We start from the raw sequence: 19642 nt of genomic DNA, 5'->3' as shown, positions 1-19642 counted from the left end.
GACTTAGATGGGAAAAAGATCTGGGTATTGATCTTGATGAGGGCCTTTGGAGTGACCTATGCAGGGATGGTGTTACATCCACATTGAACTCCAGATACAGATTGATCCAGTTTAATTTCCTCCATCAGCTCTATATCACCCCATCTAGACTGCACAAGTTCAATCCTGATATCTCCTCCCTATGTTTTAGATGTGGCTCAGATGAAGGAACATTCCTCCATTCCACTTGGCAGTGTTCAAAACTACATGGTTTCTGGCAGGGGGTATGCGATACCATATCCTCAATCCACGGGGTTGCATTCCCTTTAGACCCCGAGGTCTGCCTACTGGGTAACTATACTAACACCAATCTTAGGCAAAGTCATACTATAAAGCTAACAGAAATATTGCTAGCGATTGCCAAGAAATGTATTGCCTTGAAATGGAAATCGGATTCCCCCCTACCAGTGGCAATGTGGCTATCGGAAGTTAATAGTTGTATCCCACTGGAGAAAATCACTTACTGCTTGAGGAATAAGTTAAAGACATTTTACAGAATTTGGCAACCTTTTATTGACTATATGGAGAATCTCCCCCCACACCACATTGATTGAATCTCTATATAATTCTTATATAATGTTTCACACGTAATGTATAATATGTAGCTTACAGCAGGTGACCATATGAATCAATGTCTCATTATTATTATTAATATTTATTTTATTATGATTTATGTATCATGTATGTTTTTTATGTATTATGTATGCCCGTATATATAATTTTTATTTTTTATTACGCTCGTCTGTTACCGTCACTTTGTCCTTTGTTGTCTAACATATTTTCACTTTTGTTTTGAATGTTCTTAATTGGAAAATGCAAAAATAAAATATTCAAAAAAAAAAAAAAGCATAGACACAAAGATATCATTGTGATAAGGAACATTACCTATCCAAACAATGTGACACTATATAGGCTATCAGAGAATCATTACAGGATGTCAAACTAAGCTAGTTTTAGTGCACAGATCCAAAATATATTATATAAAATTCCAGAATGTTTTGTCAGTTTCTTGGAGCAACATTAAGCCTACTCCTGGACTAAAAAGCATGCTCAGTAGAAAATTGAAAGTGCTTTTCAGTCGAGTGCTAGACTTAGTCTGTGTCCGGAACATAGGCCCTTAGTTATGGAATATCAATAGCATTATATTTTTATGACCAATACATTTTTCAATATTGTTGAATTCTGTTTGGATTCCATGATTCTGTCCGCATCACAGAGTTTATAGGGCCCTAAAGTAGATTACAACTTGAGAAGTGAAGTTATTTTGCCATCTGCTGGTCTATACAGATGAGAGCAGCAGTGCATGGTTGTGTTCAAATTAGACAAGTCCAGGTGGTCCCCGTTTCAGTCCATATTCTTCCATTTCCTGCCTAAAGATCTAGATGTAATGTTAAAAAGCGACAAAAATTACATCTCACCACAGTCATCCTCATCCCTCGCGTCAGCACAGTCAGGCGAGTGGTCACATCTCCAGGAGTGAGGCATACACTGGCCGTCCCCACAACTGAACTCAGAGCTGGAGCAGGTGTGAGGGGCAGGGGGCTGGCCGGAGGGACATGGGTCAGCGCCCTCGTCCTGCCCGTCAGGGCAATCGGGCCGTCCGTCACACAACTTGGCCCTGGCAACGCAGCTCCCTGTCCTCTCACAGAGGAAGAAGTCGGCTGTACAGTTCTGACAGGAGGCTTCGTCACTGCCGTCACCACAGTCGTCAGTGCCATCACAGCGGAAGCGGAGGGATACACATCGGCTACTGCCGCAGGCAAACTCATCCTTCTTACATTGGCGTAAACCTGGGAAAGATGAGAGCCCATAGAGAGGAATTAGTGATCATGTACTTTGAATAATGGGGTATAATTCCTAAGCTTTTAAATGCAAAGTTTGCACCTATTATTACCTATTATTGTAGTAAACTAGGATAGAATTAACCTTAATGTCCTAAAGGGGGAAATTATCTAAGAAAAAGACTGTACATTACACACTCAACAACATAATGCATACATTGTACGTTACCCCGTGCCATACATATTCTACACGTCTTGTACAACCACATACATATTGCACACTGCCCTTACACATTCGGTCATTGGTGTACTAACACAGCTCAGCTTTACTTAATGCTGTTTCGGTCTTTTTATTTTGTAAACCTGGATTTGCTGGTTACTGTTATGCTTTAATCCCTCTGGAATTTAAAGGGGCAATCTGCAGTTGCTTCATCCATTGTTGGACTTCTGAATTAAAGAAATGTACCCATTGGTTATTGAAGAATATAACTTCAATTCCTCCTGAGCTTTGTTCAACTGTCGTACCACAAAATATAAGCTAGTTTCACTCCAATGTTTGTAAACAAAATAAATGTAAACAAACCATATATAACCGTCAAAACATGGTTAAAACAATATATTTTTAAATCACGGATGGCCAGTCCTTGCATCCATAGAATTTGAAAGTGGTTACATTTCTCCAGCCCTATCCCTCAACTTTTTACAGAAACGGGTGGGGAGTTAACTTTGTTATTGTTTCAACTGCTGATTGCCGCTTTAAGCAAAGTTTGCATTTGTGCAAAGGCTTAGTGGATGTGGCCCATTGTGTTTAAGATTATGAGAGGCTGTGAGGAAATCGGATGGATAAAGAAATGTGCACTTCACACACTGACGTTCAGAGCAATTTGTTCCATGTGTTACTTGAGCCCAACCCACATGGCAGGTGTCATCTTTCCCATAGCTCTTACCACAGGTGTCTTCAAACTCGTCAGAGCCGTCACGGCAGTCCGTGGTGCCGTCACAGAGAGCACTCTGGGCAACGCAGCCTCCATCTTTACACAGAAACCCTGGGCAGGTCTGCTCCCCTGAAACACAGCCAAAATGAAATGATCTTTTCACAAATGACAAAATTGTTATATGCAATTAATCCCTTATATCAATACATTTTATGTACATGTGATCTGGATCATATTCATAGCGCACTGTAGCAAAAACAGCATTTCTTATTGGACAAGTTCAAGCAGTCTCTCCCGGGTTGACAGTGTTCTTATATTTGGTGTCTAGTGAACACAACCCAGAGTACACAATGATAATACGGGTGTACATACCTACAGTATGCTCAAACAGATCCAATTTCACAACTGATATGGCCAACTATGGAAATCAGCAAACTCAAAGACTTTGGACTCTGACATCCCTGCTACTGGATACTCTCAAGTTAGTACAGGTACATCCCTCTGCAAAGGGGAATTCAGCCTCTCTATGATCCACTGGACTTTGACCAGGGAAAACCCCCTCCACTGTCACTCACTACAGCGGAGTTCATCACTGCCATCCTCACAGTCTCTGTCTCTGTCACACACCCAGAGGCTGGGAATGCACCTCCCGTTCCTGCACTTGAACTGGGACTGTTCACAGGTCGGCAGGGTGTTCCCTATAATGCCTACAAATGGAGAAATGCATTTGGAATTTTCTTATAAGCTACCCAAGCCCATTCATAGATGATACCTTAATCAATAATCGCTAAAGGTAGTTATCTTCTTTCTGGAGACTTTTGTTAAGAGCCCCGACACTTGCTCTAAATGTTACCATGCATCGCTTGCAATACGGTTTTGGAAACATAAGGGACGGATCTTTAATATCTGCAATAAATAATTCTCAAAAAACAAAAATGTTCAATTACTACACACCTTTATAGGGTTAGGATTAGTGTTCCCACACAGCCATATTACAGTGCTTGTTTACGGTAAACAGAAGCGACCACCTGTGCTAATTAGCGTGCTCCGAACCCCTATATTTAAGCATAGCTGGGGAGGAAGTGTAGTTCGCAGACTGGAGGCACACACTGCATTATGGATCTGTGCAAATCTGCTACATTACGTATAGCTTTTTTCTTTGAAATATTATTCCTCGCTGACATGAAAGATACGGGCCATGTTTTGAAAACAGTTTCGTATGCGATGATTATTGACGTTTCTAAACGTTAAAACATAGTGTCTTAAAAAAACGTCTTCAGGATTGGTGGGTCCCCTGCGGGACGGTTGAGCTAACATAGGCTAATGTGATTAGCAGGAGATTGTAAGTAACAAGAACATTTCCCAGGACATAGACATATCTGATATTGGCAAAAAGCTTAAATTCTTGTTAATCTAACCACACTGTCCAATTTACAGTAGCTATTACAGTGAAAGAATACCATACTTCTGTATGAGGAGAGTGCTCAGTTTTGAACATGAAAAGTTATTAATAAACAAATTAGGCACATTTGGGCAGTCTTGATACAACATTTTGAACAGAAATGCAATGGTTAATTGGATCAGATCTAAATTGCACCTGGGCTGGAATAATACATTATGGACTTTCTCTTGTATTTCAAAGATGATGGTACAAAAAAATACAAAAAAAAACTGTAGTTTTTTTTCTTTCTATTATCTTTTACCAGATCTAATGTGTTATATTATCCTACATTCCTTTCACATTTCCACAAACGTCAGAATGTTTCCTTTCAAATGGTACCAAGAAAATGCTTATCCTTGCTTCAGGGCCTGAGCTACAGGCAGTTAGATTTGGCTATGTCATTTTAGACGAAAATTGAAAAAAAGGGGCCGATCCTTAAGCGTTTGTAGTTCACACGGAGCCAGCCTTGAGCGAAGCTAACGCTGAAAACCCTGCAAAGAGAAGGTTTTTCGAGAGATTTAGCTATACCCACTCTACAGCAAGAGAGATGTGAAAAGTGTCTACAGAAACGTTGAATGAATTACTTCGATTTGGGGAAGTTCCAAAGGTGCTGTAGCAAGTCAATAAACATTTGAAAGCAAGTATTTTCATAACATGCGCTATCAAGTGCAGATATGTAAGAAATGTGGACTACACGTCATAAAACAGCTGCGAATCAGGCGATGGAAATATTGTGCATCTCTTTACACAAGCCGAGGAAACGTTACACGCGCCCCCAACGCAAAATGACAAATACCAATAAAACACGTGTAAATATGTAACTGGCAAGTTTATCTTACCCCAAATATGATGTAAGGTTAGCAACTGAGTAAGAAGAAGACTTCTACTTAGATATCCCATGCTCTGTCCTTCGTTGTCTGCAGTCAGAGGCGCATGGGAATGACGTAATGTTGCGTTAGCTAATAAAACGAGCAGCGTTAAAAACGGTTGTGTTGCGATGTGTTCGAAATCTGAACTGACCACGTCTGTGAAGCTAAAGCCCTTTCTTGGTGCTGAGTCGCATGCAGTAACGTAAATAGCTTGCCACTGCCATGCATTGCCGAAAGTAGCCAGCCTAGATATAGTGGTCAGTGAAGGAGCTAGGACCTGCTTCAGGGGGAATAACGCAGTTTATGAAACTGTACTTGACATAAATCTGTGATTTTTCTCCCCAAATTATTTTTTGTTCTCCCACGTTATGTTCTCAGTTTCATTTTTCCTGGTTTTAAAATAGTTGTTAATAGAGAAACAACGAAATTTGAGGTTCTGAGTCCATGTCAATGCTTAAATCACATCAGAAGAAAAACATGTTTAGGTCTGGAAGAAAACGAACACATTTTGACTTGAGTATTATTCCCCTTTAATTGCGCATTTGCCACTTTAAATGCGCATCTAGTGAGTGAGGATGGTGCAGGTTATGTGCTGATCACTCAATCCGTTAGAATACGGCGTTACGAGCGTTTATTTCTGAGAGCGCTCCGTAAACCACGCCCCAGTGAGCAGAGTTGGGCATGTTGCACTGGGTGGGACACGTTTATTATGAAGACAAAGCCTCTCAATTTACCTTGAGGCCACCGTGGTTCTTTGTAGGCTAGTTATGCTCATATGTTTGAGGCTTGTGTATTGCAATTAATTTCGTCTTTGACTTAATAAGTAAAAATAAATAAATAATTGTCAGCAGGTTAACAACGAGTCCCAGGCAGTTGGCAATAGAACATACCAGAAGGGTGCATTTTTTACTAGGCTACCTAAATTATTGGGATCATGGTTACAACCCGTGTTTGGAATACATTGAGTTCGTTGACAAAACAGACCTGTCGTTCCTGTTTTGAGCCCCACCTGTTAAGCAACAAAAAAATATATGTATATACAGTACCAGTCAAACGTTTGGACACACCTACTCATTCTAGGGTTTTTCTTTATTTTTACTATTTTCTACATTGTAGAATAATAGTGAAGACATCAAAACTATGAAATAACACCTATGGAATCATGTAGTAACCAAAAAAGTGTTCAACAAATCAAAATATATTTAAGATTCTTCAAAGTAGCCACCCTTTGCCTTGATGACAGCTTTGCACACTCTTGGCATTCTCTCAACCAGCTTCACCTGGAATGCTTTTCCAACAGTCTTGAAGGAGTTCCCACATATTTTTCTGCATCACATGGTGCTCTTTACCTGATTTGTTAGGATTTTCGGTAACATTTAATTTAAAGGGGTCCTTATTACAGTGTAATTAAACTAACAAGTAGTTAGATGTAATAACTCAGTTACACTGTAATAACATGTAACTGGTGGTAATTGCAGTCTTATTAGAGGTGTAACAAATGGGCGTTAACCTCCTTGGGGTATGGATACCCTGAAAACAAGGTTCAGCGAGTAGACATAGCATATTTCAAATAAAATTTTATTTGTCACATTTCACCTTACAGTGAAATGCTTATTTACAAGTCCTTAACGAACAATGCTTGAAGAAGTTAAGAAAATAACAAAAAATAAGTGTTAAGTAAATAATAGCTAAGTAAATTTAAAAAAATAAAAGTAACAAATAATTAAACAGCAGCAGTAAAATAATAAGCGAGGCTATATACAGGGGGTACCGGTAAAGAGTCTATGTTCAGGGGCACCGGTTAGTTGAAGTAATTTAGGTCATATGTACATGTAGGTAGACTTAAAGTGACTATGCATAGATTATCAACAGAGAGTAGCAGCAGCGAGGGGTCTGAGTAGCCCTTTGATTAGCTGTTCAGGAGTCTTATGGCTTGGGGGTAGAAGCTGTTAAGAAGCCTTTTGGAGCTTGACTTGGCGCTCCGGTACCACTTGCCGTGTGGTAGCAGAGAGGACAGTCTATGACTAGGGTGGCTGGAGTCTGAGAGTTTTTAGGGTCTTCCTCTGACACCGCACGATATAGAGCTCCTGGATGGCAGGAAGCTTGGCCCCAGTGATGTACTGGGCCATACGCACTACCCTCTGTAGTGCCTTGCAGTTGGATGTCGATCCGTTGCCATACCAGGCAGTGATGCAACCAGTCAGGTCAGGATGCTCTCGATGGTGCAGCTGTAGAACCTTTTGAGGATCTGAGAACCCATGCCAAATCTTTTCAGTCTCCTGTTGTCATGCCCTCTTCACGACTGTCTTAGTGTGTCTGGACCAATCCAAAATTAAATCTAGAATCGGCTTCCTATTTCGCAACAAAGCATCCTTCGCTCATGCTGCCAAACAGACCCTCGTAAAACTGACTATCCTACCAATCCTTGACTTCGGTGATGTCATTTACAAAATAGCCTCCAACACTCTACTCAGAAAATTGGATGCAGTCTATCACAGTGCCATACGTTTCGTCACCAAAGCCCCATATACTACCCACCACTGCGACCTGTATGCTCTCATTGGCTGGCCCTCGCTTCATATTCGTCGCCAAACCCACTGGCTCCAGGACATCTATAAGTCTTTGCCAGGTAAAGCCCCGCCTTATCTCAGCTCACTGGTCACCATAGCAGCACCCACCCGTAGCACCCGCTCCAGCAGGTATATTTCACTGGTCACCCCCAAAGCCAATTCCTCCTTTGGCCACCTTTCCTTCCAGTTCTCTGCTGACAATGACTGGAACAAATTGAAAGAAATCACTGAAGCGGGAGACTCATAACTCCCTCACTAACTTTAAGCATCAGCTATCAGAGCAGCTTACTGATCATTGCACCTGTACATAGCCCATCTGTAAATAGCCCATCCAACTACCTCATCCCCATATTGTTATTTATTTTATTTATATTTTTTTGCTCCTTTGCACCCCAGTATCTCTACTTGCACATTCATCTTCTGCACATCTATCACTCCAGTGTTTATTTGCTAAATTGTAATTATTTTGCCACTACGGCCTATTTATTGCCTTACCTCCCTAATCTTACTTCATATGCACACACTGTATATAGACTTTTCTATTGTGTTATTGACTGTACGTTTGTTTATTCCATGTGTAACTCTGTGTTGTTGTTTGTGTCGCACTGCTTTGCTTTATCTTGGCCAGGTCGCAGTTGTAAATAAGAACTTGTTCTCAACTGGCTTACCTGGTTAAATAAAGGTTAAATAAAAAAATAAATGATAGTTTGTTGGTGATGTGGACACCAAGGAACTTGAAGCTCTCCAACCTGTTCCACTACAGCCCCGTCGATGAGAATGGAGGCATGCTCGTGTAACCGATGTGAAATGGCTAGTTAGTTAGCGGTGGTGCGCGCTAATAGCGGATCAATCGGGTGACGTCACTCGCTCTGAGACCTGAAGTAGTTGTTCCCCTTACTCTATAAAATCAGTGGATTTTGTGGCGCGATGGGTAACGATGCTTCGAGGGTGACTCTTGTCAGTGTGCAGATGGTCCCTGGTTCAAGCCCAGGTTGGGGCGAGGAGAAGGACGGAAGCTACGGAAGCTTACACTCGGTCCTCCTTTTCCTATAGTCCACAATCATCTATTTTGTCTTGATCACGTTGAAGGAGAGGTTGTTGTCCTGGCACCACACGACCAGGTCTCTGACCTCCTCCCTATAGACTAGCTCATCATTTGCCAGCTTTAGGTAGCTAGCTAGCTAGTTAAGGTTAGACAAATAGCTAGCTAGCTAACTATTCCCCAAAAATTAATATTGCATGGAAAGCCTATTATGTAGATGGTAACTAGCTAGGTAGCTAGCCTAGTTGGTAGGCCCAACAAAAACACCAGCTAACGTTTGCTAGCTAGCTGCAGTTAGCTAGCTAACCAACACTAGGCTAGCTAACTACCTATGCTAAATCATCCAGCAGAATTCATGATTCCAAAAAAGAAAAACAATTGTATGTAAATCGTACTTTCTCTATCCTATGCTGACGTCTTTGACCTACAACACTTTGTTTCTTTCAAGGCAGTCTTTTATGGATTTTGCACGTCATCGTTATTTTGAGCATATTGTGTAGATGGGGAGATCTTGACATGATGCCTTAATTCCTTGGATAAATAAATAATTGCACCAAAGCATCCCATCTAAAAGTGAGAATGTTCCTCAACAGTGAAAGCCTTGCAAGGTTACATGATGGAAGAGTTTGTCTTATGACCATTTTAAGTGCATTTATCAACCATTATTCAACCAAGCTTAATAGGCTTACAATTTCAAAAGCACGAATGACTCTCATAATTTTGACCATAACTGCTTATTAATGTGTATAAACATGTTTCATTGATGGTTAAAGTAATTGACCCATTGTCAAATGCATTGTTAAATGATTGAACAATTTAAAGTATTTTTTTATGTGAATTGTGCCATTAGGCCTGGGCATCAGACTCCAGATATTTATTGCAGATGTGTCAATGAGGTGGTCGGTTTTCAATTGGCTAACACCTATTACGGGGTTTGTGCAGGCTGAAATATCGTGTGTTGTGATGCTGACACTAACTTGTAACAAGCATGGTAACACGTATTGGTTATTTGACTCAGAAAAGTAAGAAATATGCCTACAGTATCACAGCGAGGTCAAACAGGTGTGTGTGTGTTAGTCAGATTATCCAGTGTCCACAGCAACACTGTTGATTATTCTCTACCCCCAGTGAATGTGGTGTACTATGGTTAAGGCTTTCGCATGCTTCGGTTCGGATGGCGCCTGGTCGAACTCGGCTACGCGAACTGAACGAGTGTGCTTGCATACGACATTAAATGACATTGGCTTGAAAAAACAGAAATACTTTTACTCAAATTGGGTACTTTTTCCAACACTGGGATTGGTGGATACATGTAATTATTGTAATCTTATTTTGAATATTCGATCAGGGTTGTTGACGTAAACAGCTGTATTCAATGGAGAGAGATGCTATGCTACTAGCCTAAGGGTATGAATATGCATAGCCATCTCGGGACAACTCCGATACAAAAACTGTTTTCTCAAAGTTGCCGGGATGTCATGTGTCCTAATTATATCAGTACACTAGTGACAACTTAAGCATTACGAAACTTCTATTAAATCAAATAAACATCACATAGCAAATAAGTCATTTATTATTTTGTTGACCAAATTCGACACTCTCTCATTGACCTCCATACAAAAACGCCTTGCTTGGTGCGCGAAATAACAACAAAAAAACGCCACCTTCTGGGGGGAGACAGATATTCCAGCCGCGTTGGGCATCTTTTCTCTGTCTAAAGGGTCCGCATACTTCCAGCCTAAACAGTTTGACAGAGTTTGTCCATACATTTTATATTATGACATTATGTGGCGTTTTTTGTTCGTTTAAGACTCCGGTGAGGGGTTTTCCGGCTGGTCGGGCACACATTATGTTTTTGTGAGGCAAGCCGAAATTCGGAACCGAAGTCTATGCCCCTTCGTTGGTGATTGGTCGGTCAACAGTAGGGATTCTTCAAGGAAGTATTGGAACATCATATTTAGTATGTTTTTTGTTGTTGCCGTCCTTCAATGGAACACTAGAGGCTTAATAGCTAACAGGCAGGAGTTGAAGAAGTTTGTATATGACATGGATGTAGTGCCAGGTGTAGTGTGTGTCTAAGAGACATGGCTCAAACCTCAACTGGACTTGATTGCAGGTTTCAATTCTGTACGGTGTGATAGAATGGAGGGTTCGGGTGGGGATTGTGCTACGTTCGTTAAAGGGGGAATGGCGAACAGAGTATTGGAGATACAGGAATTGGAATGTGTGGGAATAGAAATATGTAGGAACAGGGGTAACATTGTATTAGTTCATTTCTATAACCCCTGCAAATCTTGATAGGATGTGTAGGGGTAAGAAGGTAATATGGTGTGGTGATTTTAATGCCCATAATGAAATCTGGGGAGGTACTGGGCCCTGACAATAAAATATGTGACGAGTGTTGTGTATTTTGACATTGAGAAAGCTTAACTATATCATATGGAGGGAAGGGTTGTTGATCAAGTTGAGTGCATTGGGCATTGGGGGATGTCTGTATATCTGGATCATGGACTTCTTGTTAGATCGAATAATAAGGGTGAGGTCAGAATTATCAAAGCAGTTTGAAGTGGACAATGCTACTCCTCAGGGAAGTGTGGTTAGTCCGTATTGTTCACCCTGATGATATGCAGTATTTAAGGAGGTGGGACAGGGAGTGTGTGTGGCCTTGTATGACGATGATGAGGCTGTATGGAAGAGAGGTGGGAATATGAAATGTGTGATGAAGATGCAAGAAGCTCTGGGAGTTGTGGAAGATTGGTCTCTAACATGGGGGTTTAGGATGTCTGTCCTGCTTCATGGTGTTTTCTAGGAGGAAGGTTAAAGATGTTAGGCTTCAAATACTGTCAGGATATAGGTAGTGAGTTTAAATATTTAGTGAGTTCATGAGTTGAAATATTATTATTTTGTATTTATTTTGTATTTTTATTAACCTTTATTTAAGTCAGTTAAGTCAGTTAAGAACAAAAAAAAGTATGTGGTTTGATGAGAGGCTTATGTGGAAGAGACATGTTGAGTATATTGAAATTAAGTGTAGGAAGGTGCTGACCCTCATGAGGGCAGTGGCAAGATGTGATTGGGGGTCGGATAGACAAACGTTGTATACTGTATGTACCAGGCATTGATCAGGACATTTTTGGATTATGGGAGCTTTATATGTAGATCGGCAGCCAAAACTGCACTACAGTGCCTGAAGTGAATACAGTCAAGGGCCCTGAGATTGTGTGTGGGTGCCTTCAGGATGACACCTGTTGAGGCATTGCAGGTGGATAGAGTGGAACTGCCACTGAGGACAAGGCGGGACAAACTTGCAATAGCGTACTGGGCGAGGTTAAAAGGGAGTTCAGAAGGACCTCCTGTGGTCACGGCAACTGGGGGAGGCTGGGAGCGAGGAGGGGGTAAGCAAAGGGCGTATGGGTGGACAATCAAGCAGAAGGTGGTTGAATGCCACGTCGTGGATGACAGGGAGACATGAAACAGGTCTGTGTGATGAGTATTTAATGGAGGAAATGGTGGAGCATGTGTTGATATTTTGTGAACTGTATGGCGTAGATAGGGAGAGATTGTGTGAAAGGGTTAGAGAGGCTGGACGGGGTTGGGGTTTGGGTGGTGTAGTGGGGGAGGAAAAGGGAGGGAAGTGGTGTCTAGGGCTCTATTTCATATTCTTAGAGGAACAGGACTAATGAAGATAATTTATTGTAGTTAGGCCATGACTGGCCTCACACTCCAGTAAAGTAGGTAGAAGTGTATGCACCTTAAAAGTTGCGATCCACCAACCCAATCCGAGAGATGTCTAATTTTTATGCAATTTTTTTTATTGAGAAATGACAGATTTCTTGAGTTCTTACAATTAACAAAAATATAAATGCAACATGTAAACTGTTGGTCCCATGTTTCATGAGATTAAATAAAAGATCCCAGAAATGTTCCATATGCACAAAAAGCTTATTTCTGTCAAATGTTGTGCACACATTTGTTTACATCCCTGTTAGTGAGCATTTCTACTTTACCAAGATAATCCATCCACCTGACAGGTGTGGCATATCAAGAAACGTTGTTTTAGAGAATTTGGCAGTACGTTAAACCAGCCTCACAACCGTAGGCCAAGCGTAACCACGCCAGCCCGGGAACTCCACATCTGGCTTCTTCACCTGCGGGATCATCTGAGACCAGCCTCCCGGACAGCTGATGAAACTGAGGAGTATTTGTCTGTAATAAAGCCCTTTTGTGGGAAAATCCTCATTCTGATTGGCTGGGCCTGGCTCTCCAGTGGGTGGGTCTATGCCTTCTCAGGCCCACCCATGGCTGTGCCCCTTTGCAGTCATGTGAAATCCATAGATAAGGGCCTAACGAATTTCTTTAAATTGACTGATTTCCTTATATGAACCATAACTCAGTAAAAAAAAATGTTTTGTCTTCCCTGTTACGCACAGCGTTGAGATTGCCTGCAATGACAACAAGCTCAGTCCGATGATGCTGTGACACACTGCCCCAGACCATGACGGACCCTCCACCTCCAAATCGATCCCGCTCCAGAGTACAGGCCTCTGTGCAATGCTCATTCCTTCGACGATAAACGTGAATCCGACCATCACCCCTGGTGAGACAAAACCGTGACTCGTCAGTGAAGAGCACTTTTTGCCAGTCCTGTCTGGTCCAGCGACAGTGGGTTTGTGCCCATAGGCAACGTTGTTGCCGGTGATGTCTGGTGTGGACCTGCCTTACAACAGGCCTACAAGCCCTCAGTCCAGGCTCTCTCAGCCTATTGCGGACAGTCTGAGCACTGATAGAGGGATTGTGAGTTCCTGGTGTAACTCAGGCAGTTGTTGTTGCCATCCTGTACCTGTCCCGCAGGTGTGATGTTCGGATATACCGATCCTGTGCAGGTGTTGTTACACGTGGTCTGCCACTGCGAGGACGATCAGCTGTCCGTCCTGTCTCCCTGTAGCGCTTTCTTAAGCGTCTCACAGTACGGACATTGCAATTTATTGCCCTGGCCACATCTGCAGTCCTCATGCCTCCTTGCAGTGCGGCTTGGTTGATGAACTACTTTGGGGATATTAATCAGGTACCCAAAACTATGATTGACTGGCAAACAAAATATGCTAATAACATGAATAATTGGTAACCACAAAACATTTCTTCAAATATTAGATAATTTATTAACACTTAGATATTTTACAAGTTTTGGACAATAGGGAGAGCAACATTGTGCTCTGCTGTCAGGCCTAAAGTAAGTCAGGAGAAAAATGATTTGTTGATGTTGTTCAGAGGTATGGCTGATCTGTAGACAGCGTTAGCTCCCTGGGAACATTACCAGGTGTGACAGGACGCTTTGCTGGCACCTCCAGAGCTTGGCTGTAAGAAAATGAAAGCATAAGTTAATAACTATGTTGGTACATTATTTAGAAGATGGTAAAATAAATATCTTGCAGCCCTCACAAAACAAATACACGCCAAACCAGTTAAAAAAAAATATATATACAAATGCGTTAATTAGAAGCAATGCAATTAATTACAATTTTAAAAGCATTTATGAAAATTATATAAATCAGAGTTAAACAGCTGGACTGATCCTACAGCCCTCTTGGACTCAAACACCCTAAAGCAATTATCAGCAGACAACATTTTTTAAATAATAACAACACCCAAAAATAAATACCAAGACACTTAAAACATTCGCGTGGAGAAAGCACCAGGAATGGAAGGCTTTCCCATAGAATTCTATTTAACATTTTGGGACAAGGTAATGCCCCCATTTACACAAATGACAACAAATGTCACTCAATGCTTCCTAATTCCATGTATCAAAACAGTTATTTAAAAACCTGGAAAATCTGGAGTCCCCTGCTGATTACAGTCCAATATGTTGAATAAATTGGGACAAAATAATAGCTCATAAGCAATAGAATGGCAAAATTCTTACCAGACTTGATACATACAGTTTAATATATTTTTTAAGACACAAACAAATCCAAGAATGTTTCAGTTGAGTTAATAGAATACGCTAAAAACAAATATCAATAATGGCTGTTGATGCCGAAAAGATTTGACCGTCTTGAATGGACTTTTCTATTCAAAACTGTGGAAGCTTTCAACTTCCCAGCTGAAATAATATTTTTTTAATAAAAAATGATTATTTAAAAACGTCCTAAAGCAAAAATATACAAATACATCATCTGATGAAATTGCAAAAAAAATAAAAATTAAAAATAAATCTGAATACTATAATATAAAATGTATGTGGAAAACCCCTGAAATAATGGCAATAGGAAAAATAATGAATAAGTCATGATCTACAGCAATCCTTTAAGTGGACCACAAAATACTTAGGATGCTTAATAAGGGACAGCAAACAAATATATAAAGGATAACTTTATCCCATTAGGGAACAATATGAAAACAGATCTAATTAAATGGAACAATCTTACAGGTAGAATAAACCTCTTCAGAAATGGCATGGCTCCTAAAGTTATTATATTAATTCTCAGTAATACCAATTACCCCCACCAAATACATCCTTTAAAAATGTATACTCTGTCATAAGACATATGGGCAAATAAAACTCTGAATAAAAAGGAAAGTGTAACATCTTCCTAAGTCAGAGGGTGGTTTTAATCTTCCAGACTTGGAATTGTATCAACTCACTACCCAAGAAGTTTACTTGCTACATATAGTTAGTTAAATGTTGTAAAGAATAATGGGTACACATTTAAGATGTGCATGCTCATCCACAGAATCTTTTAACAAATCTATTTAAGGATAAAGCTAAGAGCATTAACTATAACATACAGAAGAAAATGAAATGTATTCTACAAGAACCAATATCACTCCTTAAAAATACAAACTTATGGAACAATCCTTGGATAGGATTTCAGAATTAATTTCATAAATTTGTCTACATGGAAAACTAAAGGCATAGAAACCGTAAATGTGGTAATAGGAAATACATTTCTATTACAGAATTAAAAAGCAATTTGGGACTGACCAATGTAGATACAGTATTTTCAAATACATGCAACTTAAAAGTTCCATAACACATTTTTTTTTATTTGAAATCTTTTGGACATCAGAGTAATTTTGACTCAAATAGGGTTTCCTCAGAAAAGGATATTCATATGATAGGTAAGATGTACAAAACCATCCAGAGAGCCTATCCAACTGACAATCTCTTAAGAAAAAAATAGAAACTACTGGAATCAAGACTTAAAAATAACTGATTGACCCAAATGGAGGGATGGCAGAGTCATGTCCTAAGTGTAAAATGAACAATGACTCAATCTAGGGCTTTGGAGAGTGCTATAAAGTCCAAAAATTATGGGCGGGGTTAGAATGTTTGCTGTCAGAAGTATTACAATGTAAATGTACTTTTAATCCGTCTCTCTACTCCGCATATTTAAAGACATGACATATGAGGGTGCAGTGAGATACCTGATGGGATGGATGATACTTTTCTCGTCAATCATGTTAAAATCGTATACTTAACTGGAAATCAACCAATCCTCTGTCGTTAACGCAATGGGAAAGGTCAGATGCTTTATTATCTAAATGTCAAATCTGCGTTGGCGACGGAGAGAAACAAAATGGTGCAGTTTGACGCCATGTGGTGGAGAGTGATAGGAGCGCTGAAGATGTGGGTGTGGGCAGGTGGGTCTGGGCGTTTGTATGTATAAGTATTGTAAAAAAAAATTCAAACAAGTAAGAAAAGATGGTAAAATACAGTACAGAGTAAATTCTTTAGCTAAATCAAATGTACACCGATATTCTATTACACTATCAAAAATATTCACTATACTCCAAATATACACAGAGTGTACAAAACTATAGAACACCTGCTCTTTCCATGACAGACTGACCAGGTGAATCCAGATGACAGCTATGATCCCTTATTGAGGTCACGTGTTAAATCCACTTCAATCAATGTAGATGAAGGGGAGAAGACCGGTTAAAGAAGGATTTTTAAGCATAGAGACAATTCAGACATGGATTGTGTATGTGTGCCATTCAGAGGGTGAATGGTGAAGACAAGATTTTAGTGCCTTTCAACGGGGTATGGTAGTAGGTGGCACACGCACCATTTTGAGTCAAGAACTGCAACGCTGCTGGGTTTGTTCACGCTCAAGTTTCCCGTGTGCTAAAGGATATAGTAATGTTATTTCTGATTTCAGGTTTCTGGCAGGACCAGGCCTTAAATTTGGCAGAAGCAATCGGCACGGGTAGGGCTTGGGAAAAAAAAAAATCATGCCCGTGCAGGGCTCTACACAAACTAAAACCGAAGTCAATATCAGCATGTGAAGTAGGCAGCTAGGTGTAAAATCCCTCAAACTGCACTATCAATTTCGGAGTTACACCAAGTTGAAGTTGGTAGAGATCGCATTTCTAGCTCAAAACTTTGAGTCAGTGTGGTTGCTATGGCAATGAGCCTGCGAGTCTGCTAGCAAGGCGACGAGAGGCGTTTGAAGGATCTGACTGTGTACTTTTAGAACATTTGGACAAAAATATGTACTTTGTCACGAATATATAGACGGATGTATGCCCATACCTTCTATTGGCTGATTTGATGATTTGGAGTGCAAGTCATTGGTTTAAAAGCGTTATGAAATGTGATAGGGTATAACACAATAGCTATGACGCGTTCCTACACGATGACCTGATTTCAGACGGACCACTTAAAAAAAGTCACCATGATTTAACTTCTATTTTACTCACAGATGGAACATAGGCTTTCACCAAATTGATGATTTCTATTTCTGGGGGTGGATTATCCCTTTAACAACTTGGACATGCTCACATTTCCAGATTTCCTTGTCCCAAATCTTTCATTCCGTCCATCCTCAACCCCAGGATGTAGGTGCTCACATTACAAGACGATTCCCTAGTTGATCCTGCCCTGCGTTTCTCTGTTGTCATAGGGGGAAGAAATGCTGACAATCAAACAGCGAGCTGCTTAATTAGTGTGCACATTATTTATGTGCAGAAACATCAAAAAAAGAGACGGACGGGCAGAATATGGACCTGCAAATTTGTTGGGCAGATGTGGACAATATTAACTTTCTATTCTACAGAGGGAATTGGAGGTAATATAACACTTTGAATATTGAAAAGGCAACTGGGTTCTCTCCACTGCTCCACTAATGTGTCTACCATCACCTCGGTCCACATGGTGCTTGTTGTTGTTGCTGCTTTCCGCTTCGCCAATATTGTTTTGGTCTCATATGCTGAGTGCTCAATGACTATTGGCAGTAGTCCTTGCCCAATCGCGTCGTAGCACTGCTCATACTACAACATGCACAATCAAAATTTCACAAAATTATCAAGACATGCGACTTGATAACAGCCATCATCAGTGCGTCCTTGACCCGCTCAAACTACATAAGTCCCAATGTACTGATCCTAGCCCAAGTTCATAGGATTTCACCCCAAAAATATGTTTGTGACAGCAAAAACTTGGCGAATTCGTGGCAAAATCGTATTGTGTATGCCCGGCATTACTCAACATTTTAGCGTAACATTTTTTTGAGAAAAGTTTATTTTGTTGACACAACTAGAATGGCCAACTCTTGAAGTTTCAAGGAGTTGGTCTCATCTGCCTCCCCACTTGCTTGTGGGAACAATAGAGGAAAGGCCCCTTGTCATACCTGGACCACCTATTGAGATGTGCCTTTTGTTAAGTAAATCAAATGAAAAAGAGACTGGAGTGTGTCTAAGAACATGAACTGGCAGGAAGGTGTTGTTTTCAGGAAGGTGTACCCATGGCAATAGGAGGGACAGAAGGCAGACTAAGGGCAAGGGCAGCCACCTGAGGACAAACAGTAAAGCAGTCATATACACTCTCAACCTCCACCTAGAGGATGGAATCCCAAAACTTAACGCAGTGCCATAGCCTTTGTCCCACTCAGCCTTTAAGCCATAGACTGTCAGACTTTATGTCCCACTCACCCAGCAGCGAGGGCCTTCTGACTGGACATCACGACGGTGGCTGGTGCAGACTCTCTACGCCCATCTCTGCCATTATAGTAATTGAAGGCAAACTTGTGACTGGGACCAACTGGAAGTTTGGGGGGTGGTTGGGTCCTGCACAAAAGATTGAAACTAAGATTGTGTGGCATTTACAAAGTGTAGGCCTAATCCTTCTATATATAGAGTACAAACAGTACAGTGCAAACACCATCCGTACTTGTCATGCAAAACCTGCAGAAAACGTCCTGCCTAAATGGATTCTTAGTTAGCAAACATGAATGACTTGCCACTTACCTCTTTGCAATCTCACCGTAACGCAACTGGAGCTTTGCTTGCAGATCATGCTGTGTACATTTGATCAGGTGAATTAAAAGTAACAACTTGCTTTTCAAAGAGTCTTATATTGCTAACATGCAATGTTCGTTAGCCAAGCTAGATAACGTTAGCTGTTTCCTTAGCAAGTTCGACAGGCTTTAATAAACTCTTCAAACGTGTAACGTTAGGGACCTAGAAATAAGTTAGGTAACGTTACATTAATAACAAATTGCACCAAATACACAATGTGAAGATATATGGCTTACCCCGGATAAAAGATTTCTGAGCCTTTGGATAATTTTTGTAGCAGTCGCCATTGTTGTTGTCAAGGGCAGAATACTTATTTTCCTTTTCACGACAGGCAGTCCATGTTAGATTACTGACACCTACCGTTCTGGAGTGATACATCAAGTACCGGTTTGTGAAATCGGGACACCTCTTTTCATGCCACAGATACAGATATTACCGGAAGTAATTTTCGTAGCAGGCTAGGGGAGCATTTCCGCTAACAATAAACCTCAGTCTCCTAACCTGCTAAGAAAAAGTAACTTCCGGTCGTAGCTGTGTGAAGTGGCATGAAAAGAGTGTTTCTCATGTGAAATCAGAATGTGCTACCATAGAGCTATACTGCTAACAAGTTACATACACATTGTATTATCTCTGTGTGCTACCGGTTACCTATTAAACAATATG

At 40.7% G+C, this 19642-nt stretch overlaps 2 protein-coding genes across 2 annotated transcripts in view; both read right to left on the bottom strand.

Annotated features, from left to right (window-relative positions):
* Positions 1-5234, bottom strand: part of LOC106613653 (low-density lipoprotein receptor) — a 32186-nt gene extending 26952 nt beyond the window's left edge. Inside the window, exons 1-3 of the mRNA XM_014216140.3 lie at positions 5036-5234; positions 2768-2884; positions 1458-1829 (exon numbers count right to left, since the gene is read on the bottom strand). Of these exons, the coding sequence (XP_014071615.1) occupies positions 1458-1829; positions 2768-2884; positions 5036-5096 (550 nt within the window). The 5' untranslated portion in view covers positions 5097-5234. The remainder of the gene's footprint in view (positions 1-1457; positions 1830-2767; positions 2885-5035) is intronic.
* An 8578-nt stretch (positions 5235-13812) lies between these two features.
* On the bottom strand, positions 13813-19416 carry ndufa7 (NADH:ubiquinone oxidoreductase subunit A7). The gene is made up of 4 exons (XM_014216139.3): positions 19216-19416; positions 18929-18978; positions 18614-18748; positions 13813-14032 (listed from the first exon to the last, which is right to left on the bottom strand). Exons 1-4 carry the CDS (start codon positions 19264-19266, stop codon positions 13942-13944), a joined length of 327 nt encoding a protein of 108 aa, XP_014071614.1. The 5' UTR covers positions 19267-19416; the 3' UTR covers positions 13813-13941.
* Positions 19417-19642: the final 226 nt, after the last annotated feature.

Source organism: Salmo salar, chromosome 10, assembly GCF_965601325.2.
Source record: "Salmo salar chromosome 10, fSalSal1, whole genome shotgun sequence".
Lineage (NCBI taxonomy): Eukaryota > Metazoa > Chordata > Actinopteri > Salmoniformes > Salmonidae > Salmo > Salmo salar.
This window is presented reverse-complemented; position numbering and strand designations above follow the sequence as displayed.